A 25,619-nucleotide genomic window follows, 5' to 3' on the forward strand; every position below is an offset into this window, starting at 1 on the left:
GCATCTGTTCTTGGCATGTAGGGCTGCTGACATTCATATCTGTGCATAGATCGCCGCCTAGTGTTGGGTCCGGATGATTGCACATTGTTGTCCTGGAAGAGTCTTCGAAGTATCATAAGATAGGTGGCTCCTCCCCCGGACTACAATGCGCATGGGCATCCTCTCCATCCTCAGATACTTTTTTCGCCATTGTGGCAGGGATGGAGTATGATACAGTAAGTGATGTCCAAGCTAAGAATAATTCTGAGTGCTACAGCTGCGACAGGCACCGGGGAGGAGAATGGGCGATATGAATGTCAGCAGCCCTACATGCCAAGAACAGATGCATACTGGTAAGTAGCATATTCCGTTCGAGGCATGTGGGCTGCTGAATTCATATCTGTGCATAGAATGTATAGCAGTCTCTCCCTTAGCGGTGGTTGCCCGTGCCAGCTGCAGCATCTACGCAGTAGTGTTTGGTAAATGTATGTATGGTAGTCCATGTGGCTGCTCTACATATGTCTTCTAGAGGAATGTTACCCAGGAAAGCCATTGATGCCCCTAACTTGCGTGTGGAATGTGCTCTTGGGGGAACTGTTAATGAGCGTTTAGCTTTCTGATAACAAATTTGTATGCACTTAACAATCCATCTGGCTATACCTGATTTTGAAATGGGGTTGCCTTTGTGCTGTGGTGAAAAGGCACCAAACAGTTGTTTAGTTTTTCTGAAAGGTTTTGTCCTGTCTATATAGTACAGGAGAGCTCTTTTAACGTCCAGGGTATGCAGAGCTCTTTCTGCCACTGAATCTGGATTTGGGAAGAACACTGGCAGTTCGATAGTCTGATTGATGTGAAACTGGGATACCACCTTTGGCATAAATTTAGGGTTTGTACGTAGCACTACCCTATTTGCATGAATTTGTATGAATGGCTCCTGAATAGTTAGGGCTTGTAGCTCACTAACTCTTCTAAGTCATGTAATCGCCACTAAGAAAGCCACTTTCCACGTTAGGTATTGTATCTCACACGAGTGTAGAGGTTCAAAAGGTGGTCCCATTAGTCTGGTTAGAACCACGTTCAGGTTCCAGACAGGTGAAGGTGGGTGTCTTGGAGGAATCACTCGTTTGAGTCCTTCCATAAAAGCTTTAATAGCAGGTACTCTGAAGAGTGAAAGGTGTTGCCTGTTCTGAAGATAAGCTGCCACCGCAGCTAAATGTATACGTATGGAACTGTAGGCTAGATTGCATCTATGTAAATGTAACAGGTAACATATGATGTTTTGAGTAGATGCATCTAGCGGATTTATGTCATTGTTGGTACAATAGATGACAAATTGTTTCCACTTCGCCGCATAGCATGCTCTGGTTGTAGGCCTTCTTGCCTCTTTGATAATATTCATACAGTCAGGAGGCAAGTTCAGGTAACCAAACTCTATGACTTCAGGAGCCAGATCGCCAAGTTCAACTGTTGCGGATCTGGGTGCTGAATGTCTCCATGGCTCTGCGTTAAAAGACTGGGTGTTAACCGCAGCCTTTGATGAGGCACCACGGAAAGTTCTAGGAACGTGGTGTATCACTGTTGCCTCGCCCACGTTGGAGCAACTAGGATGAGTGTCATGGAGTGTTGTCGCAGTTTGCGTGCCACTAGTGGTATAAGCGGAGCTGGGGGAAAAGCGTACGCAAACCTGCCTGACCAGTTCATCCATATCGCATTGCCCTGAGACTGCGGATGTGGAAACCTGGCGGCAAAGCTTTGGCATTTTGCGTTTTCCCTTGTGGCGAACAGGTCTATCTCTGGGTGACCCCACTGCTGGAAGTATGGTTGTAGCACTGCGGGATGAATCTCCCACTCGTGCATCTGGTGGCTGTGTCTGCTGAGCAGATCCGCCATTTGGTTGTCCCTGCCTGGGAGGTGTTCCGCCATGAGGAATATGTTCCTCTGAATGGCCCACTTCCACATGCTTTGCGCTAAATGTGACAACTGTGGAGAGTGTGTCCCTCCCTGCTTATGTATGTAGTACATGGCAGTCATGTTGTCCGTCCGGATCAACGCGACTTTATTGCACAAATGTACCTTGAACGCCTTCATTGCCATGAAGATTGCCATCAGTTCCAGCAGGTTGATGTGCATCTTCTTTTGCTGTGTCGTCCATAGTCTCTGCACTGTGTAATGGAGGACATGCGCTCCCCAGCCCAGGAGAGATGTGTCCGTTGTCAGCACTATTTGTGGTACAGGCTCTTGGAACGGTCGTCCCCTACAAAGGTTTTCTGGGTTCCACCAATGCAGAGAGTTGTATGCATGACCGGTCACCAACACTAGGTCTTTTAATTGTCCTTGAGCCTGGTTCCACTGCCGTGCTAAGCACTCCTGAAGCGGACGCATGTGTGGTCTCGCGTGAGGGACTATGAAGATGCAGGAGGCCATCATGCCTATCAACTGCATAAACACCCGTGCTGGGAGCGAGTGTTGGGGTCTGAATCTCTGAATCGGTAATTGAATACTGTTGATTCTTGCTGAGTTTGGTTGTGTTTTTGCTACCAGAGTGTCTATTGTCGCTCCTAGGTACTGTTGTACGTGAGCGGGTTGGAGATGAGACTTTGCGTAGTTTAATGAGAATCCGAGGCTGTGCAGAAGGTGAATAGTGCGAGACATGTGGCTGGCACATTGCTGGACTGACTTTGCTTGGATGAGCCAGTCGTCCAGATAGGGGTAGACGTGGACATGGTTTCTCCTTAGGTGCGCCGCTACTGTTGCTATTGCAAAAACAACAAGTGATGGACTGAATGTGGATCAATGTCGCACACTCCCCCAGTCAAAAGATCTGGGCCCAAATCCATCGTTTTTTTGCACTCCACACCACCCTGGGTTAGACAATGGCGATATGCAAATCAGCACTGACCCTGTTGCCTCATGGGAACAGTCCAGTCCGAACTACAAAAGCCATGTCCTTCCCAGAACGGAATCAAGCATCCGAGGACCGGACCGGTTTCGAGGTAACACCTCTCATCAGCCCGGCTAGCTTGACTCCAAGTGGTGTGGAGTGCCTGGGACCCACGTCTGGGCATCCCCAGCGCACTTAGGGCGGCAATTGCAAAACTACTGTTGCTGTTGCTAGGCACTTGGTAAACACCCTGGGGACTGTTGTCACCCCGAAAGGTAGTACCTTGAACTGGTAGTGCCGATTTTGATGGTAAACCTGAGATACTTCCTGTGTGCAGGATGTATTGGTATGTGGAAGTACGCGTCTTTTAGGTCTAGTGTTGCGAGGAAGTCTCCCTGAGTGAGCAATGGCAGAACCTGTTGTAGAGTGAGCATGTGAAAATGTTCTGATAAGATGTATTGGTTTAGGGGCCTGAGATCCAGTATTGGCCTGAGAGACCCGTCCTTTTTGGGGATTAAGAAGTACAGCAAGTATACCCCTGTACCCTGTTCCTGTATGGGGACGAGTTCTATGGCTCCTTTTTGCAGCATGCTGACAACTTCTTGCTGCAATAAGTCTATGTGCTCTGCGGACATAGGACGGTGTCTTGGGGGTATGTTGGGTGGAGTGGAAGTTAGCTCTAGATAATAGCTGTACTGAATAAGTTGTCTCACCCACCTGTCTGTGGTAATGCTCTCCCAGACTGGCAGGAACTGTTGTAATTGCCCCCCGACCGGTGTTACATGGTCCGGGGGCAGGGACAAGGCGTCACTGTTTAGTATTGGCGGAGGACCTGGTGTTGTTATTCCCTCGTCCTCTGCCTTTGCTGCTGTTCCCACGGTATCCACCTTTATTATTTTTATTATAGGTGGTCTGCGTGCTCCCTTTATTGTATGGAATCTGTTGTGATGCCTGGCCTTGTGTAGCTCCTCTATTACTGGAGCGACGAAAGGAACCTCCTCTAAACAGTTGGGACTGTAAGGCACCCATAGACTTGGCTGTCTCTGTGTCTTTTTTAATCTTTTCTAAGATTACGTCCACATCAGGACCAAATAATAAAATCAGGGTTCACAGGCTGATTCAGTAACGTGGATTGAATCTCAGGTTTGAACCCAGAGATGTGCAACCAAGCATGTCTCCTGAGCATGACACTTGTGTTGATGGCCCTGGCTGCGGTGTCTGCTGCGTCTAGCGCACATTTAATGGATGCGTTGGATATGAGTTTCCCCTCCTGGATTACCATCTCTGCTCCCTCCTTGTAGGCCTCTGGCAAATATTGTAGCAGTTGCTCTAAAGTGTCATAATGCGCCCTATCATATATGGCTAATAGGGCCTGTGTACTAGAAATTCTCCAGATATTAGCTGCTTGAGCAGCCACCCTTTTCCCAGAAGCTTCTAATACTTTTGATTCCTTGTCTGGAGGAGGAGCATCACCCGTAGTTTGTGAGTTGGCGCGCTTACGAGCATTAGAGACCACCAAAGAGTCTAACGGCAGCTGTCCCTTATTATAGGTAGGGTCCACAGGCGCCGGTCTGTATTTTCTTTCAACTCTGGGGTTGGTAACCCTTGCTCTAGTGGTTTCTTTGAAAATGTCCCCTGCGTGTTTAAGGACACCTTTTAGCATTGGCAAAGTTTTAACAGATTTCTCTGAAGTGGAGAAAGTGTCAAACAGGAAGTCCTCTTCAACTGGGTCAGCATGCATGTCCACATCATGATTTTGTGCTGTCCTTTCAATTAAAGCGTTGAACGCAGCTGTATCTTCTGTTGGTGAAGTTTTAACAGGATAAGAGGGAGTATCAGGAATAGTCTGTGACTCCCCCTGGTCAGCAGGGTCTGTCCAGGCTTGAGTCTGGTCATCCTGATCCGTGTCCGCAGGGTAATTATATTTTCCATCATCGTCATACCCCATATCCTCAGTAGTGGGTGTGGGTGAGTATGCAGAAGTGTCCTGGCCATGGTACCTCACAGTCTCAAAACGGACAGGTGATGTTGCAGAATCCCTTTTCTTCTTGAGTGGGATTTTGTATGATTCCAGAGGATTTTCTGACCTGATCTTCCTTTGATAAATAGTAAGTCTACCAGATTCGGAGTCGATATGTAGCTTTGACTGGTCATCATATGAGGGCTCTTGGTACATAACGTCCTCTTCTAGAGGATGACTTCTTTTTCCCAATGACACCTGTTTGGGCGTTTCGACCCCAGGTTTTGGGTCGAGCGCCTTGGGGCGTGCAGTTCGGGGCAGTCCAAATTTGATCGGTGGTATAGTGCCTTTAGACAGACTGACCTTCTTCGGGGCCGCCGTCGATGTAGGCCCGACCGACTTCGGTTTTTCGCCAATAAGTTTTTGGCCCTGCGTCGACTTCGGTGCTTGTGGCGTCGGAGGCGCTCTCTTCTGCCTCGACTCGACGTGGTCCTTCGAGGCGCTTTTGGATTTCGACTCGAGGCTTTTGACGAGCTGTGGCCTGTCGACTTGATGCTTCGGATCGAGAACCTTCCGAGACTCGAGTCCCTTGTTTGTGTCGCTGTCCGTCGACGTGGACTTCTTCGGTTCGACGTGCTTGGTTTTAATGGTGGACTTTAGCGCACCGATCTTCGGTTCGACACTCTTTACTTTTGACCCTGCAGGGGCGTCAACACCTTTTTTATTCGTCGACTCCGATGGGTTCGAGCTTTTCGACTCGAAGACTGCTTTCAGCAGTTTCGGTTTTGACTCGATGGCTTTCGGTTTTGTTTTGAGTAGTTGAACTGATGGCTCATGTGATATATTCTTAGCCTGGCCTTGACGCAGGGCCATAGAATGTTCTTCATGATCTTGGCTAAGGCTTTCTGGAGATGCCTCGACCTGAGCCCTTGGAAGTCTTTGAGTGTCTGTTTCGGGCCCCGTACCCACTATTGGGCCTGGTTCATCGCTCGAGTCGTCATCAACTGCTCCGATGGGGGATACGTCGTCCCTTGCCTCGACGACGTTTTCATCTTCGACGTCGTCTTCGTCGCCTGCATAATAATTGGAGTCATGCTCCGAACCGGGATCCGACTGCTGTTCTGGATCCTCAGTATCGACGACCTCCTCGTCCTCTTCGAAGATATTCACCGGGTCGGGCGCTGGCTTCGACATAGTTTGCCTCGCTGCGCGTCGGAGCCTAAGCGTCTTCTTCGACCTGAATCGAGCACAAGCTAGACAGTTGTTCTCATTGTGCTCTGGTGATAAGCACTTGTTTCACACCGGGTGTACATCGATGTGCGGGTACTTCGAGTTACAGAGGGGGCATCGTTTGAACGGGCTCCGTTCCATCAACGATCAGGCCTCCGGTGTCGAAAAGGCCACGCGGCTCTCTTCGACGTCCTGCTCAAGAAGAACTGGAACAAGAACTCGGCACCGATCAAAACAATACCGAGGACCCCGAAGGCCTTTTGGCCTTTAGAAAAGTTTCTGAACTTGAGTAAAGAAAAGTACATCCGAACCCAATGGCGGAAAAAAACAATCTGAGGATGGAGAGGATGCCCATGCGCACTGTAGTCTGGGGGAGGAGCCACCTATCTCGTGATACTTCGAAGACTCTTCCAGGACAACAATGTGCAATCATCAGGACCCAACACTAGGCGGCGATCAATGCACAGATATGAATTCAGCAGCCCACATGCCTCGAACACTGGATTTCTGACAGGAACAAGCGGTGTAGGATGCAGGCACAAGTACGGTGCAAATACAAGAAGATGGATGTGCAGGCAGGAAAGACATGAGATGAAAGCAGGCAGAACAGCCTCAGAAACAGGAAGCAGCACCTACCGTATGAACCGCCGTATGATGGGACTGGAGCTGCACAGGCAAAGATGAGAGGCAGGTAGAAAAAAACAGTAAAGGAAGAAAAATATTAGGAGAAAAGAGTAGGAAAGCTTTAGAGAAAGAAAGGAACAAAGAAGCTCGACAAGAGGGTTTAAAAAGGAGATACGAGAAAAAGAAGTGAAAAGAGAAGTAAGGGGGATAGGGAAGAACCAGAAATGCCCAAGAGCAAACTAGAGATTGAAAAGTAGATGAAGAGAGAGATAAGAAACACAGCAGAGGTTTATATCAACTCTTTGCCATTGGTGACTGTTGTCCCTGTTAAATGTGGCTTACAGAACCACAGGGAGTGAATGCATAATAAATTAATGAGCTACATTCAGGAGTTTTTCAGGAGTTTCGCCTCTCCCTCTTTCCATTTCAGTTCATTCCTGCTTCACTTATTCTACCTTCAGCAGCTCCAGCACTCCCCATTTTCCCCTCTTCCTCAGTTCTTCCACATTCTCCTTTTGACTTCCGGCCCGATTAACCACCACTATCTAAGCAATTCCTGCCCCCCATCCACCTATAACATATACCTGTTGTTTTCCACTAAGTCCGATTTTCCATCTTTACCTCTCACTGTCCCTATCCGGTAAGCAGGTTTTGAGAGCTAACTAATATAGTATACGCTACAACACCCAAACCATCTTACTCTACTTCACAATCTTCACTTTTCGAAAGCAATTTTTTTCTCCCCCTTAGTTTATCTTCTGTTTAATAGATCTTAGTTGTGTATTCTACAGCAAAACTGCTCTCCACCTCTCCCTCTCCTAGAAGCAGATTAAATCTCTTTTCCCATCCCTCTGCCCCCTATTTTCCCCAGCCAACATGCAGTTCTTGCCCTTGCTCTCATCTCTACACATTTTTAGCTCTAGTTTCTTCACAATCTGTGCTTCCTTTTCTGCGGTTTTTATCCATCAGTTTCCTCTCATCAAAAGTTTGTGTTGCCTTTCATGTTACTTCTTACAAATACCATGCTGCCCTTCATTTATCTTCTTACAAACACTCTACTCCGCATTTTACGCTGTCCTGCCTCAATGTTTCTCTGCTCTTGCTCTCCTTCATTATCCCTCTCCTCTCTGCATTTCCATGCTTTCTCCTTTACACAACACTATTATCACTCTTTGCTTAGTAGCTCCTTCTCTTCCTTCTGCCCCTCTGTCCCATGCTTGTTTAGTTCCACTGCTCCCTTTCCTCAGAACTGCCGGCTTCACTTAGATCTCATCACTATGCTATCAGATTGTTCCTATTCTGTTCCATTCGACCATATCCCAAAGTTGTATTACTCGGTTTTGTCTCCATGCTGTCCTCAGCAATTTTTGCCCTCTCACCTTCAAACGCTACTCCTGAGAAGTTTCTCCTCCGTTTTCCCCACAGTAACCCTCAGCAGATCAAATACTGTTTACATTCCTTAACCCTTTTCTGCCTTCATGCTCCACTCATAAGTTTGTTTGCTTTCTCTTCCCTCTTTTTTCTTGGCAGTTTCCATTCCTTTGCGGTCCCCAGCTCTCTAGGATCTAGCCAAGTCTTAAAACCAAGTTCTGTTGGTGGTAAGAAGCACATTTTCAGAATGTGGTTGTTGACAGCCACACAAGAGGCAGCCCTCTTACGACTGTAGTTGCAAGTTGCTTTACTTCATTTAGGACTCTTAGGCTTTTTTTAGCCTTCGTCACTTTACCACTTCACATTTTTTAATCCCTTACTTACAACTGTAAACATGAAACGTAGATTCCATAATTATGATAACTTCGGGGAGCCACAGATGGCTGGGGTACTGGACACATACAGTTGGAAGCGAGGAGTCTTTACCACACACTCACAAACTTACCATGAACATCCAGCATCTTTTCTGCGTAGACCTTGTAGGTAAAAGCATGACGCAGGGCAAGAGCTGCAAAGAACATCTCCACGCAGATGATGAAGTTTTGGTACCCAGCAGCTACAGTGCCTTCCCCCACTGACACCTCGGGTGAGTGGATCTTGGGTATCGCCCCACACTTCTCTAGGATAGCCAGAAGCATGCCTGAGGAGAGAAAGAGGAGGGTGTTAGCAAGATTGGTGGGACGAATACAAAAAGGGATAGGATGTGAAAGGTGAGGGTTGGGAGTGTTAATAAATAGATGAGTAAGCGTGAGAGGAGGCACAAGAGTGAGATGGTGAATATGAGGGGGAAAGGTGAAAGAAAATAGGATGAAAAATAAGACAAGAACAAGAGAAGGGCAGTGACGATGAGACGAAAGGCTGAGAGGAGGAAAATAACCCTGACAAATAATGGTGAGAGGAGTAAGGTTGAAGAGGATGAAAGGAGGATGGCTTAGATGGAGAGGGGCAGGAAAAAGAAAGGAGAGAGAGGACAAGAGGATGGGAGACAATTAAGGGTAGGGTTGAGGAAGGGTAAATTTGCAATGGGGGAGGGGTGAGATGAATAAAATATAAGTTTCAGAAGAAACAGGAAATGGGGAGGGCAGGATGCGGTAGCAGGAGAGAGTAAGTAAGAGGGAGGGAAGAGGAGATGACAAATCAGACTTTGAACTCAGCCACAGTGATATTCCAAGCAATCAGGGATACTTGCATCTCCAATGAAGATAAAATCGGAGAGGTTGGCTAGGAAGCCTTGCTGTCTTAACAAGATGTTCACAAAGTAATGATCATGTAGCAGAGGGTCATGTTTCAGTGGTAGAAGACTCGTTCCACACATTAAAAAGCACTGCAACCTGTCTTCTAGAACATCCAAACACCAGGAGAAAATGGCGGAAGATGAGGATGGGAGGTTGCAGTGAAACATCTGGGTGCTGAGTATACCAGAGGAAGTGGAGGCTACACAGCCGTCGTGGTTACAAAAAAGGTTTGCCCACTTTTCTATCTGGGGTACAGACCATTAAGTTGGCGGGAAGGGTACTGCGTCCCCAAGGAGTACCCTTTTTATCAACATAGAAATTGGACCCTTAGTCACATACCAGCCTTGGATTGCAAAGCCTCAACAAAGGAGCATCCCTAGGTTCTTTATACCGAGCAACAAATAAAATGCTTCATAGGAAGGAGTTATACAAAAGCTAATCTCTATGCAACTACAACCCAGCTTAACTGAAAGATCTTTTCAATGGCAAAGGTCACTTTTTTGATACACCTGAGGATGCCTAGGAGTAGGTGGAGGACAAAGGCCCACTGTGGATCAGGGGTGCAACCAAACGCAACGCATAACTGGTGACCTTGTCCTGTCAGTGGGACCCAGCGAAAGAAATGCTACTGCAACTGATAGAAAACGAAGATATAAGGATATCTTAAACTTTAATCTTTGGACATTATATTTTATATGTTATCACGGTCTCCAGTTTTGAGTGTGAACACTGGGATTTGCTATTCTCACCATGTATATGTTCAGTGATGTATGCAGTGTATGTCTTATGGGCAGCTGATCATATGCATATAAAAAAGTGAACAATATGTATCATGCGGAAGAAATATTAGGTATAGGATAATTAGTATATTTATTTAGCAACTGCTGCTTGTGTGGTAATTGTGGTTTTATCTGATTTGTTTTTTAGAAGCAAGTTGTTCTTATCTTTTAAAGGGATCATTGTGTGACTCTTTTTCATCAATGGTGAATGGTCAACATTAATTACAATTCTTGGTGTCACCCAACAGAACTCTTTGTAGTTTATAACTGTATAACCAGGTTCTGATGGCCACAGGGCAATCCCATTATATGTAATGGAACTGCAACGAAGCCACATGTGGGTGGAAACGAGTGCTATCTGGCGTTTGAACACCTGGGAGTTAATGGAGGGGATTTATCAACTTCTTGCTGGGACAGCAACTCCTACTTCCATCCTAACTCTGGGTCAGTACTATCTGTCCCCTTACTATGGGAGGCCATTAAAGTGATGATCTGAGGGCAAGCTATGGTATATCTTTCAAATAAGGATATGTAACAGGAGAGTCAGATGGAAGCACTGGAGTCAGAGATGCTTGTGGAGAATGGCTTTGAGGCCCCGCAGGACCACACACCCCATCGTCTGCTGGAAGAGGCCGAACTGCAATATAAATTTGACCGATTTATGGCGAGGGCTAATGTGGATGGCATCACAGTAATGCAGAAGGCATGAGGGCAAAAAGCAGGCAGACACATTTATTAACTGGCTCACTGAGAAACTTCTTCAAGAGCGACGCACACGGTGGATGGTCAGCAAGTGGCCGAGGCCCACATGATCACAGTCACTTTTTTATCACTACAGGTGTCCATACAAGGTGTACCTGCCAACAGAGACAGAACTGTTACAGGACTTATCCACCTGAACCCTTCGGAGACTGGTTCAGATGCTCAAGACCTACTATTAAAAGTGAGGAGGTAGGGGAGGCGGGAATTGGGATACAATCTGGGAAGACCCTTGCCCGAATGGTTTTTCTGGTGTGTTTTAAACAAATTTGAGTCTTGTCCGACCTCTCACCTTCTAAACATGTTTAATGAGGTATTTGAGGCTGGTCATTTTCTGGAGGATCTCTGTGGGGCAAACTCTTAGTCCTTCTGAAGCAGGGGAAACCCCTGGATCATTGCTCATTTTATTGCTCAATATCACACAAGAATGTGGAATCCAAATATCTGTTAAATGTTGAATGTAACCAGGCTTGGGATAGTCATCATCTCTTTAGTGCACAGAGAATCAAAACTGGGTTATGCTGAGCTGGGGCACTGTCTTAGAAAGGTCAAGGCGGCACCTGCCCACATCCATGAAATTTGACACCCCATGCTCTGGTTCTAATAGATTTCAAAAAAACATTTGTTTAACTTACAATTTCATCTATAAAGGTCTGCACAAATTAAATTGTAGTCCATGATTCCTCTCCTATGCTCTGGCCATTTATACAGGGCCAGGGTGAGTGTTTGAGTTAATGGTACCCTTTCCAAGCCCTTCTCCTTTTCGCAGGCACTAGAGAGGACTGCCCCCAGCCCTCCCTTCATTTGCTTTACTCATAGATCACTAACCTAATGGATCAGAAAAAAAGCTAAATGCAAGTATCTCAGTGGGAAGAAGGTATGAGGACCCTGTTCCCTGAAGGTATGCTTCCCTTCCTAAAGGATCCCAGGTGTGCGGGCAGAGACTAATGGTCATCCTGAACCTTTTCGGGGACGTATCAATGATATTCAAAGTGCTGGGCGCTGAAATTATTCACCCTCCACGACAAAATGAAAAAGGATGTGAGGAGATGGAGTGCAAGTCTCTTCAGTATTTTAGGTAGGGTGGCGATTTTCAAGCTGGTAACACTCCCAGGGATACTTTCCATCCTCCATAATTACCACTTTGGGAACCATTAGAATTTTTTTCTTAACAATACTTTATTTCTGACAATTTCCTTTGGGCAGGCAAACAGGCTAGAATATTGTTCAGCAAATGTATTCAATACTTCGATTGGGTGGTGGGGGAAGTGGTAGGCATAGCTGACCTGCAAGTCTACTATCAGGCAACACAGATCATTACAAATTACTGGATTTTGGGGCGAGGGTGCAATCCTGCATTCAGACAGGAACGTTTCAGATTTTAAGGAACTCACCTACTGGCATTTTTGTATGGCATCAGGCTGCTCACCAATCTAAGCTAAGTCATTAAAGTCAGGCTAAGCTGATGGCATGTGCCACTGAGATGGATTACTTTGGAGGGTAGGTTTACAAAAGAGATCCACTCAGCATTGCTGTGCAGCTTCAAGGCAAAGGATCACATTAGAATTTCCAGACTGTGGGACTTTGTGGCGGGCAACCATGAGGTCCATTGTCGAGGTAAAGGATGAGTTTGTCTTTCATAACTCAAACTTTCACCGATTTTTTTCTTCCAAAACAGACAAGTACTGCAATGCTACTAAAAGGACCTGACTGCCATAAGCGGTAGCAGTACTGGTGTGTTATAAAGGGAAAACTGTCAGCTATATCGAGAAGGCCAGTACATTTTAGACTGAAATTGGGAATTTTGGATATCAAGGAGGAAAGGGGAACCTAGGTTTAGGAGAGCCAGGTGGGGAGGAAGAGCTTTCTCTGTTGCCGTTTCTAAACTCTGGAACACTCTGCCCGTGCCAATCTCCGGACAAGAGTCCCAATCTCTTTTCCGGAAGGCCTTGAAGACCTGGAAGACCTGGTTCTTTACCAACTAATTGTTGGGAACCCTCTATGTACCTGTGACCTTTGGCTCTATCCTCAGCGCCTTGACGCCTTTGGGCAAAGTTTCCGCTTTATAAGACTAATATTCATACATTTATTTGCCTCCAAAGCAATAAGATTGTGGTTCTTCCTTACTAGATATCACTAGATGTTGGTGCTCTGATGGGGCAAGCCCAGCAAGGGACAAGGTAAGGGAAATGGATAATTGTTCACACATGAAGAAAGTGGTCTACAAACATGTTTAAACATGGGAGCCACTGTGGGACCATTTTCAATACATGGTGATGTAATGGGCTACTTCGAGCTGGGGACGACTGATTATCTCATTGCCAAATACAATCCAGTATCGAACTGTGTTATCTAAAAAACTCGATAAAATTGTTATTGGAAAAACAAAAGGGAACAAGAGACAAAGAAATGGAGGATGAGAGAAATGGGCAAAAGGGGTGAGGGAGAAAGGTTAGACGCGGAACCAATACAAAGAGAAGAGTAACAAGATGACAAGGAGGGTAAAAAGAAGTGCAGGGGGAAGAACCAGCAAAGAAAGATGCAGATGACAAAAGGAAGTGTGTCAGTAGCACAAAAGATGAGGCAGCAGTCTACCTAGGGAGAATGGAGAAATAGAAAGTACTCACCCTGCCAGAAGGAGAGGAAGATGACAGACTTGACCATGATGAACTTCAGTACGGGGCTGTAGGAGCTCAGCAGATCCCGCGTGGCAAAGTAGAAGAGGAAGAGTGCATACAGGGCCAGGCTGACAGAAATGTTGTACACAATAGTCACGTACAGGTAGCCACTGGCCACGCTGGGGGAGAAATCAAATGTGTCATGGAAGAGGAGTGGGTAGAAGCCTAAGAGAGAACACCCATAAGAGGCAGTAAAATATAATGGTAGCAATAGTAAAATAAGACATCACTTACTTTTAACATTGGCTCCTCAGCAGGGGAATTCTCAGATGTTTATGCTTTTAGGGTGCAGGGTCAGTAAGTTGTTACTGAACATCACCCTTTGTGGGTAGTATTGTTGAACGAGTTACTTACCTTCGGTAGGAGTAGTTTCTTACCTGTAACTCCAGTTCTGTAGTAGGGGTATCTCTGTTATAGTCATAATCTAGTGAATAGTCCAGCTCGTGTGCGGGGACCCCGAGCAATCAAAAATAATCTCTTAAGCTGTCTTCTTTGCAGTACTGCATAGACACTTAAGAGAAAATTAAAGACAAATAATGCAGCCTATACATGCAAGGCTACACTGTCCAGTACTTCAACTAGAAATGCAAGGATATTCCAAAAATATCCCACTTTAGACCGGTCTGCCAGGTTTCACCATGGAGAACACTTCCCCCCTTCACCAAATCCTTGGAATGATAGAGAGGAAGGACAGGACAGACAAGCCCCCATAGGCTGACATTATATGGCTTAAAAAGGGATACCGTGCCTTTAAGGAAACTTTCCAGAACTCTCCTGGTATCCCAGAATGCACAGCAACTCCCTCCACTTTCAGTTCTTTTTGGAGGTGTATCAGCTAGACCTGTAGCATCCATCATTTCATCACTTTCTCCACCGGGGAGGAGGGCGGGCGCTTATGACTATAACAGAGATACTACCAAACTGGAGTTACAGGTAAGCAACTACTCCTTCTGTAGTAGGGGATCTCTGTGTATAGTCATTATCTCGTGAATAGAATGGCAAGCCCATCCAAAAACAACACGGCGGTGGAGAAAAAGACAACACTACTATTATGCGAACAGATTTCGCAGCGAAGCCTGTCCGACCTGAGCATCTGCCCTGGCATCAGAGTCCAGACAGTATTGTTTAGCAAAGGTATGGACGACTTCCAAGTGGCAGCCTTGCAGATCTCTGCAATGGGAACATTACGAAGCAAAGCAGTTGTGGCCGCTTTGCCCCTGGTGGAATGAGCCTTAGGCTTACCCCCTAAGGTCTTATTCGCTTTCTGATAAAGCTGGATACATGACACAATCCACCTAGAGATAGATTGCTTCGAAGTAGCAAGACCAGTCCTAACCGACCCATAGTTGACAAACAATTGGTCGGACCTGCGAACGTCTTTGGTCTTATCCAGATAGAATTTCAACACCCTCCTAACATCCAGGGAATGAAGAGACCTTTCCGCTGGAGTGGAAGGATTCTTGAAAAAAGTTGGTAAAGTTATTGTCTTATTAACATGAAAATCAGAAATCACCTTGGGAAGAAACTTAGGCTGAGTACGCATAATAACCTTAGCAGCATGAAACACAGTATAAGGTTCTTGGTAACATGACGCCTGAATCTCACTCACCCTGCGGGCCGATGTAATGGCCACGAGGAACGCCGCCGTCCAAGACAGGTGCTGCAGCGAAGCCTTGTGAATAGGCTCGAAAGGTTCCTTCATCAGCCTGGACAGCACCACATTCAGTTTCCATGCCGGCGAAGGAAGTCGAACAGGAGGGAACACCTTCTTCAATCCTTCCAAAAAATCCTTAATCACAGGGATCTGGAAGAAGGACGTCTGCGAATGGCATTTTCTGTAAGCAGTCAATGCAGTCAGATGAACCTTAATGGAATGGAAATTAAGGCCAGACTGAGCCAGATGCAGAAGGTATGGAAGGATGACATCCTCCTTGCAGGTCGTAGGATCATTTTTCTTAGGCATACACCAGAAGCAATACCTCTTCCATTTGTAAGCATAAGAGGTACTAGTAGGCAGCCTCTTAGCCTCCTTCAATATGTCCATGCAATCCTCAGGAAGATTTAAGTGGCCATATTGCACTATCTCAGAAGCCATGCCGCCAAACTCAACGACGAGAGGTTGGGGTGCACCATCTGCCCCCGGAACTTCGTGAGAAGGTCTGCGTGAGCAGCCCAGATGTGAAGGACTCATCACCTGGTAGGCAACCGGTAAAAAGGGGCCTCCGGCAAGCTGGACACACACTAAAGAGCTGACACCATGAGAAAACCGGGGCGAAGACCATGGACACTGCAGCAAGGAACATTGCCTGCTTGACCCCGTCGTGGGAAGAGCACAGAGTAGATATGAATTAAGAAAGACGCACATCTAAAAAGGATGTGGTGCATAGAACAAGACAAGGGTACGCCATAAGTACCAACAGTCATGTTTAGGCAGAGTTGGACAGGATAATGTCCGGGAGGAGCTACGGTCCCCCGCTAGACAGATGAGGAGATGGAGCAGGATACGAAAGTGGAAACAGTCAGGACCAACGTAATGGCGTAAGGTTGTACAGACAAGACCACCCAAGAAAGCGAGTATCCTGAAGAGAACACTCCCCCTGAGAGTGTTACAGCAGGAACCCAAAGCAGAAGCGTGGAAAACCCCTACGCGGAAGGCAGCAGGGAAATAGGAAAAAACTTGTTTGGGAAGTGCCCAGAAAAGGAGGGCACAAGGCAGTGTACAGCATAGACGTACGTGGCGAAAACGCCACCGCCTATAGAGAAGCCCAGACAGGGCTGAAGTACGAGAAAGCACTACCCATCCTGGAGAGTGGAGGGTAGAACCAGTCACCGCAGAAGCGGTACAGAGAACGCAGGCACCATATGATAGAGAACATACCAGGGTGGCCCCACACTACGCGCAAACACTGAAGAGTTGCGCAGCGGCTCCGCCCTCGCACTATACGATGGCAGGGCGTCAGCCGCGGAAAAACTGTGCCTGAACGGAACAGAATAAGGGGTCCCAAGTCACAATGGCTGACGAAAAGAAGAGCAGCCACTATGGACGAAGAGGAACACAGCAAAGCTGAAAAACGCCCCTCGGAAAGGCAGGTGAGACAGAGCCTCATGGTAGGGAACCCCTACTGATGCTACAAACTACTACGGACAACCGTCAACCCTAACTTTAACTGTAAGTGCAATAGAGTGACGCCAACGTGTGGGTCGCATAACAGCAGAAAGAGAGGACAGACTGATCCACAGAAGAACCTCTGTGAGGAAGACTTCATAGGAGCGTACAAAGCCTTCCTTGTAGGAATGCAGCTACATAATAGCCAGCAAATACCCCACATAGGTTAAGTCTTAACCCCTGCTAGGGGGGGTCCTCTTGGGATAAGGTCACAGTCAGAGGACTGAATAGAAGGCAGAACCAGCCGACCCGCTGTAATGAACAAAGTCAAAGAGGGCGGAACAACTGCCTACACCATCTGGGTATTACGTTAAGAACCCATGACTCAAAACAAACAAGGCAACATCACCTATGCAGAAGAAAAAGATGCCACAAGGCAGAAAACTAGGCCGCAAGGCCAGAAAGTCACGGTAGACCAGACATGAGGCGGGAGACAGCTGAATCAGCGTGGCAGTCAAAAAGGTCCACGCCATTGAATGTTAGATCCCGAAGAGCATCCAGAACATTGTCTTGGAAACGACTGTGGCGCAGCCATACATGGCAGCGCAAAGCAACCGACCAGGCTAGTCCCCTACCCACAGAGTCAGTTGCATCAAGGGACAATCAAAGGGAAAATTGCGCTATTCCCCTGCCATCGAGAAGAAGGCAGTAATTCAGCCTGGGGCCCTTCTAGGAGAGAAGGAAGAAGGAGCTCAACTAAGTCCCAAAGGGCAAAGGAAGCACGTGCGAACAATCAAGACGTGTTTAATGCACGGATGCCCGCACTGGCAGAGGCAAAAATGTGGTGACCACGTCTTCAGCCACCAAGATTCCCTAGCGGGAGGTAACCACGGTAAAGTGGAGGAAGGCTGTAAGTCAAAAACCGCCTGGACAACTAGACCCTGAGCTCTAGGGTGAAGGGAAAGGCAGAGAGGATCATCCGGGGCCGGACAATGCCGGCGAGCAATAGCCCAGGTACCAAGCAGGATGTCAAACAAAGGCCCACCAAGGGGCAGCAAAGGCTCCACCTCAACAGGCTCCATGTGGAGGAGATCCAGTAAAGGATCAGAGGGCAGGGAAACCACAGGGGGCTGAAAGCGAAGAATACCTACCGCCCTGCAAAAAGCCTTGTGCAAGTTGCATGAGTCTCAGTCGCCAATCTGTTGGGCGACAACAAACCGTCGGTAGGAGACGGTTTGAGACTAACCCATGCCTGACTCCGTGTGAAGCGGTCGCTCCACCCTTCCTTCTGGATCCATAGCGCTGCTACTGGTATCGTAGCGCTGCTCCCCCACCACTGCCATAATTGAAATTATACTAATTGGATCTGCACCCGCTCTGTTGCGTAGCGCTCAGCATTACTCTGTTTGCTCGATTAAGTGAACTGTGATTTCTCCGCATTGCTTGGCCTGATTAGCATATTGCATTTAGGAACGCTCCGCATTGCTTTCATTTTATTTAAACTGATATTGTGCCCGTGTCCCACCGCCAGCTCGCATTACCCGGTCCTGTTGTTGTCTCCTCGTCCATTTTGTTGTGCCTGCAGCCCGTCCCTCCCCCTACGCTCCCGCCTCCCAGCTCCCCCTCTCACGCTCCGCCCCCCTCCACTTCTCCATTTATGTCAGAAGGACCTACGCGCAGCCTTCACGCGCAGCGATCGCGCCCCATGCGCGCCGAAGGTGCGCCAAAGGTAAGCCTGTCATCGCCCATCCGCGCCCAGCGCCAGACCCCCTGGTTCCCGTACCACCCACCCCTCCCGCATTACATACGACGCCTCCACCCTCTTAGCACTAAACCCCGGCCGACTCCCCAACTGCGCCCAAGCCGCACCTGGACACACCCATGGACCCTTCACTTGCAACTCCTGCAAGTATGACGGCACCAAGACCAACTCCACATCCACAAACACCAAACAGAGATCTGACACCAACCACCTTAAATGCATCCTGCTCAACACCCGCTCGGTCCACAAACACGCCATCGACCTTGGGAATCTACTAGACACCATTTCTCCGGACGTCGCCTTCCTAACAGAAACTTGGATGAACGCCTCCTCAGCTCCAGACATCACCATAGCCATCCCGGAAGACTACAAGATCATCCGAAAGGACCGCACCAAGTAAACAGGAGGAGGCATCGCCATCGTCCATAAGAATTCCATCCGCATCTCAACCAGCTCAGACGTCAACCTCGCTAGCGCCGAACACCTTCACTTCCAGATCCACACCGACCCCAAGACCACACTAAAAGGCACACTCCTCTACAGACCACCAGGACCCCGTGCACAATTCTGTGAAGACATCACTGACTTCATCACCCCTCACGCCCTCCCCTCCGAGGACTACATTCTACTGGGAGACCTCAATTTTCACCTGGAAAAGAACAACGACAGCAACACCACCACCCTTCTGGACAATCTCGCCAACCTCGGACTCAAACAACTAGTTAACACCCCCACCCACTGCGCAGGACACACACTCGACCCTATCTTCACCTCCAGCAAGCACATCTCCTTCAGTCTCACCACAGCTCTCCATTGGACGGACCACAGCTGCGTTCACTTCACCTACAAAAAGACCACAATCCACAACCACCCTCAACCCACTCTGCGAAGAAACTGGAACAAAATCACCATCGAACAGATCTCCACATCGCTTCTTCAAAACCCCCCAGCCTATTCGTCGAACCCTAACCAAGCAGCCATCAACCTCACACAATGGCTAACTCACGGTGCCGACAACCTAGCACCCTTGAAAAAACGTCAAATCAAACTAGGAAGCAAAAACGCCCCCTGGTTCAACGATGAGCTTAAGAAATCCAAGAAACTCTGTCGCTCCCTCGAGAAGGCCTGGAAAAAAGACCCAAACACCAGCACCAGGGACGCCTTCAAAAACGCCACCCGCATACACCACCAACTGATCCGGACAGCCAAGAAAGCCGCATTCAAAGACAGATTAGACAACAACGCCCAGAACAGCAAGGAATTATTCAACATCGTCAAAGAGTTAACCAACCCCACTGCCAACTCCAACGACATCACTCCCTCTCAAACCCTTTGCGACTCCTTAGCCTCGTTCTTCCACGACAAAATAGCAGACATCCACAACAGCTTCAACAACCAACCCGAAGACCAACCCACCCAACCTTCTGCCGAACCTTCACCCCCCTTGAACATCCTTAATGACTGGAACCCAATCTCAACTGAGGACACCATCCGCCTGATGAACTCCATCCACTCAGGATCCCCCACAGACCCATGCCCTCACCACATCTTCAACAAAGCCGACTCCATCATAGCACCACACCTCCGAGACGTCATTAACTGCTCCCTCAACTCCGCCACCTTCCCGGAAAGTTGGAAACACGCCGAACTCAGCGCCCTTCTAAAAAACCCCTAAGCTGACCCCACCGAACTCAAAAACTACCGCCCCATCTCGCTCCTTCCATTCCCGGCCAAAGTCATCGAGAAAGCAATCAACAACCAGCTCGCCGCCTTCCTCGAAACCAACAATTCCCTCGACTCCTTACAGTCCGGCTTCCGAGCCAAACACAGCACTGAGACCGCACTCATCGCAGCAACAGACGACATTCGAACACTACTGGACAATGGAGACACAGTCGCCCTCATCCTCCTCGACCTCTCCGCAGCCTTCGACACAGTCTGTCATAGTACCCTGTTACAACGCCTCAGAAACATCGGAATCCAAGGAAAAGCTCTGGAATGGATCACCTCGTTCCTTGCCGGAAGAACTCAGAGAGTCCGCCTCCCACCGTTCAAGTCAGAGGCCTCTGAAGTCATCTGTGGCGTGCCACAAGGATCCTCACTCAGCCCCACCCTCTTCAACGTATACATGAGCCCCCTCGCGACCATCGCACGCCAACACAACCTCAACATAATCTCCTAGGCTGACGACACTCAACTGATCCTCACTCACCAATGACCCTAACACAGCCAAAACCAACCTACATCAAGGAATGAAAGAAGTAGCAGAGTGGATGAAGCTCAGCCGTCTGAAACTGAATTCAGACAAAACAGAAGTCCTTATCTTAGGTACCTCCCCCTCCGCATGGGACGACTCTTGGTGGCCAGCAGCCCTTGGAAAAGCACCCATCCCGACGGACCACGCACGGAACCTGGGCGTCATCCTGGACTCCTCACTCTCGATGACCAGACAAGTCAACGCCGTTTCATCATCTTGCTTCAACATTCTTCGCATGCTCAAAAAAACATTTCGCTGGATCCCCACCGAAACTAGAAAAACGGTCACCCACGCACTGGTTACAAGCCGCCTGGACTACGGAACCTCTGGTCCAAACAGGTGATCTGGGTTAACCGTTTGGTTCAGGATGGTGGTTTGGATGTCTGGCTTAAATCCAGAGATTCTGAGCCAGGCATGTCTCCGAAGCATAACACTGGTGTTTATAGCTCTGGCAGTGGTATCGGCTGCGTCCAGAGCGCACTTAATGGAAGCGTTGGAGATTAGCTTCCCCTCTTGAATTAGCATCTCAGCCCCTTCTTTGTATTGATCAGGCAGGTGTTGCAACAGGGTCTCTAGTGTATCGTAGTGCGCCCTGTCATAGCGCGCTAGAAGCGCCTGTTAGTTTGAGATGCGCCATATGTTGGCTGCTTGTGCTGCTACCCTCTTCCCGAAGCCTCAAAGACCTTGGATTCTTTGTCTGGGGGAGGAGCATCACCCGTAGTCTGAGAATTGGCCCTCTTCCGGGCATTCGAGACGACAAGGGAGTCCAGAGGCAACTGTCCTTGAATGTAGGTAGGATCAGTGGGCCCCGACTTGTATTTCTTGTCAATCCTGGGGTTGATCACCCTCGCCCTAGTAGGTTCTTTAAAGATCTCAGCAGCATGCTTTAAAACACCTTTTAGGAATCTAACAGGGGAACCCTACTCACTGGGAGCCTGGGTAAAAGTGTTTCTACAAAAAACGATGGTTCCTGTGGAAAATTACTCAAATAATATGGTTTCCAGCCAACAAGGTGGCCGAAGTATAAGGGGCTCAGACGATGCTGGCTCTTTGATACAATTCGTAAACTCTGGACAATCCCGTGAGTGATGGCGGCTGCACAATGGCAGAGCTTACTGATCGGCTTTCTTTCTTTTCAAAAAACGAATTCACTACAGAATCCCTATGTTATTTTCCTTTTTTGTATGAATTTTTGTAAATAAGTTGTTTTTTGTTTAAAATCATTCACTTGGGACACAAATTCACTGTTTTCTAATTGTATAAGTGTATATAATATGTGTATATTGTCTATATGTGTAAAATCAGTAATTAATTTGGCTGGTATTCAAATATATTCTTCCAGTGTATATACCACCTACTTGCCTTTCGTCTGGTTTCGAATCACCTACATTGCCATTGTGCAGCAACATTACCATATTATTTGAGTAATTTTCCACAGGAGCCATTGTTTTTTGTTAAAACACCTTTTAGCATAGGCAGAGTTTTTACAGTCTTTTCCGATACTGAAAAAGTGTCAAAGAGGAAATCCACATCCACAGGGTCAGCATGCAGCTGGACATTGTGATTGTTGGCAGCCCGTTCAATGAGGGCATTGAAAGCAGCAGAGTCTTCAGTAGGTGAAGTCTTTGTAGAGAAGAGCTGAGGGTCTTGTCCTGAATGAGGATCCCCAGGGTCACCACCAGCTGCCCAGGGCTCATTTGTATCCTCAGGGTCTGTATAGACTGGATAACTGTATTCATCCTCCTCATCACCCTCACCAGCGTCCACAGCGTCCACATCGGAGTAGGTGGGCGATACATCATGAGTTTGTGGTGAAAGGGGTTCCACCAAGACCGGAGAGCAAGCAGAGTCCTTCTTCTTGAGAGGGATCTTGTAAGACTCCAGTTGGGGTTCTGGGGTGATTTTCTGCTTCAGGAGGGAAAGCCTGCCCGTTTCGGCGTCGATGAAGTGTTCCTGACGCTCTTCTTCTGAAGGTTGTCGAGGTCGCGGCCCGTGGACCACCGACGACGCCTTCGGCGCCGAGGAGACCTTTCCGGGCACGCCGGCCCCTGGCTTAGGAGCGAAAGCCTTCGGCGCCGTCTTAGGCGGCAACGTAAAGAGGATCGGTGTGGACGCCTTAACTGGTTTCTCCACAGGCTTCGCAGGCGGAGGGTCCTTCGGTTCGGCCGCCGCGGTGCCGTCCCTGATGCGCTGCTGAACGCGGCGGATGGACGCGCCGGTTCAGCGGAGTCCTTCGAGGCCACCTTCGAAGTCGAGTCCTTTGAGGCCACTTTCGTCGTCGATTCACGAGGGGTAGCGGCCTTGGCCTTGTCGTGCGGACGCGGGGCAGAGAGGACCTTTGGGTCATCGAGTCGCTTCTCCGGTTCACAGAGAGTTTTCTTCGGTTCGTCAACAGCCTTCTTCGGGTCGACAAGGCCCTTGCCGGCGTCGACCGCCCTCGGCGCCGTCGCGCCAGTATCGACCACCTTCACTTTAGTCTTCGGCGCGGCAGACTTCGTCTCGACGCCCTTGACTTGGCCTTTTGGCTCGACAGCCATCTTCGGCGCCGAAGCCTCAGAAGTTTTCGATCCGACCAGAGCGATGCGCACTTTCGGTTTCGATACTTGCACCTGCGCAGTATCTGGCGTCGAGACCGTAGGTTTCACTTTCGGTTTCGATTTGCCAGGGAGTGGCTCGGTAACAATGTCCTTTGCCGGGCCCGGAGGCGGGGCCGAGGAACCCATATCGAGGTCTTGGGTAAGGCCCGAAGGCGATCCCTCGACCTGGGCCTTATAAATAGGCACGGCCCCAGAGTCAGTTTGAGGAAGCTCCTCGTCCGAGCTATCCTCCATGGCCCCGAGGGCACCGTCGTCGTCTCCTACCTCCTTGACGACGTGAACAGGCCATACACTTGGCCTCATCGTGGTCCGGCGACAGACACTTGTTGCACACCGGGTGGACGTCGATGTGGGGGTACTTCGAGTTACAGACCGGACATCTCTTGAATGGACTTCGGTCCATGATGGATGGTCGAGAAGTCAGGAGGGTCGACTAGGCCTTCCGCGCCGAGAGCACGCGGAAGTGCAGAAACTGGCTCGGAGCCGAGCTAGAAGCAGTAAAGCCGAAAGCGAGACAAAACCGACGTATAGACTAAAGACCTTTTGGTCTCAAGAAAGTTTTTCTATCGATTCCGACAAGAGGGAATTAAAGGCATCCGAACCCAATGGCGGAAAAAAACAATCTGAGGATGGAGTCGATGCCCATGCGCACTGTAATCCAGGAGAGGAGCCAGCTATCTTGTGATTCTTCGAAGACTCTTCCAGGACAACAATGTGCGGACCCAACACTAGGCGGCGATCTATGCACAGATATGAATTCAGCAGCCCACATGCCTCGAACCTAGTAGGTAGTCCAGCCCCTAAAATTGGTTTAAAAGTAGGAGCTGAGTCCCAAGACTGGAGATTACCCTGAAATTCGACTACATAAGAAGAAACTCTGAACCTTCGACGTTCTGCTGCTCAGAAGACTGAAGAATCTCCCTTGTGGCCAAGGAGTGGCGACCCTGTGAATACAGGCACCATCCAGCGATCAACGACTGCTTTGCCGCCGCCTCCCACCAGAGCCTGTGCCCAGAGCCTGACAAGAACCAGACTCCCAGACATCTAACAGCCCGATCCACAGTCCTTGCTAAGCTGAGACGATGGAGGCGACCTAAGACGTGGGACCGGACCTCTTGAAAAGTCCACGAGAAGCTGACTGGGCAGCCCCTGAGGCACCCTCATCGCTGTGCTTGGGGTCTTGAGAAGCCCCACCACCGAGCTACATTTGCACCAAGGACCAGCCCTCCAGCTCTCAAGAGATCTCCGTGGGGCCCTTTTGCTTTGTTCCACTCGACGAGCCTTTCCGGTTACTAGTCCGTTGACTAGTGCCCATTTTGGCGGCCAAACGACAACTTTCCACCGCTGGTCTGGTTGCTCCGGACTGGCCCTTGCTGCTCCCAAAAGCAGCAACCCCTCTGACCTTGCTGGTTAGAGTGAGAAGCCTCCTCTGTTTTCTGCGTGGCTTGCATTAGCCAAGGCCTGTTTGCTCCGATCAAGAAGCCGACACCGCCATCAACTAGAGCCTACGTGGGACAGCTCGTGAGTGACTCCTGGTCGTCGTCATCGTCGCTGCTGAAGAGACAGGCTTCACGACATCACCTGTTGGCACCCGACAACGCCTGGTTCCTTTGCCGGTCACTGACTAGTGACTGTGAACATTGTCCCCTCTGCTTTCAGGTCTTCATCACTTCAGATCCACCCTTGGATCCACCGGAACTCTTCACATCAGGTCGCCTGCAGAATCCCGACACACTTTGGCTCCACTGCACCCGCTTCCTGTGGGTGAGGTAACGCTGGCACTCCGGTGCCCCCGAGTAGTTTGACACTCCTAGTGTCCATTTTCCAAAGGGTTAAGTCCTAGACTGACCGGAAGACTTCCTACCTTCACCTTTAACACTTTTACGCATCCATTGATTTCAATGTGAACTGCTTCTAACTTTGCGCACTGCAAACCAGATCCCGTGGGCCTCCTAGTTCCTAACTTGAGTTAGTCCAGCATAGCCCCAGTGATTCCCAAGGCCCTAGGCCTTACTTCCTTTCGACTCGCGGTACTTATACCACTTCTTTAGTATATGGTTTTAAGGGCCACCCGGGCCTATCCATATTTGTGCAACTTTTGTATACTTATCAATTGAATTGTTTTAACGCGTTTGCTTCTGTGCTCATAAAGAGTTCAGGGGACTATTTGTAGTAATAAATACATATATATTTTAAATATATATCCTGTGTGGTGTTGTTTCACTTGGTGTTCAAGGGGGTTACATATGGTAGTACAGCTGGCTTCACATGCCAAAAGAGTTTAGCCTGAGACTGCTTTGTCCACGCTAGCACTAGGATAGCTGGTCTATAAGGTTGCCTT

At 48.6% G+C, this 25,619-nt stretch overlaps 1 protein-coding gene across 4 annotated transcripts in view; it reads right to left on the reverse strand.

Moving 5' to 3' along the window:
* The window catches only part of TMEM184B (transmembrane protein 184B), a 376,027-nt gene that overhangs the window by 63,296 nt on the left and 287,112 nt on the right, over nt 1-25,619 (reverse strand). For 2 of the 4 annotated variants that reach the window (XM_086963295.1, XM_086963301.1), the window contains exons 7-9: nt 13,506-13,675; nt 8,551-8,745; nt 6,687-6,716 (exon numbers count right to left, since the gene is read on the reverse strand). In XM_086963295.1, the coding sequence (XP_086819421.1) occupies nt 6,687-6,716; nt 8,551-8,745; nt 13,506-13,675 (395 nt within the window). The remainder of the gene's footprint in view (nt 1-6,686; nt 6,717-8,550; nt 8,746-13,505; nt 13,676-25,619) is intronic. The other 2 variants (XM_086963308.1, XM_086963312.1) reach the window with 1 other exon arrangement.

Source organism: Lissotriton vulgaris, chromosome 1_1, assembly GCF_964263255.1.
Source record: "Lissotriton vulgaris chromosome 1_1, aLisVul1.2, whole genome shotgun sequence".
In the NCBI taxonomy this organism is placed as follows: Eukaryota; Metazoa; Chordata; class Amphibia; order Caudata; family Salamandridae; genus Lissotriton; species Lissotriton vulgaris.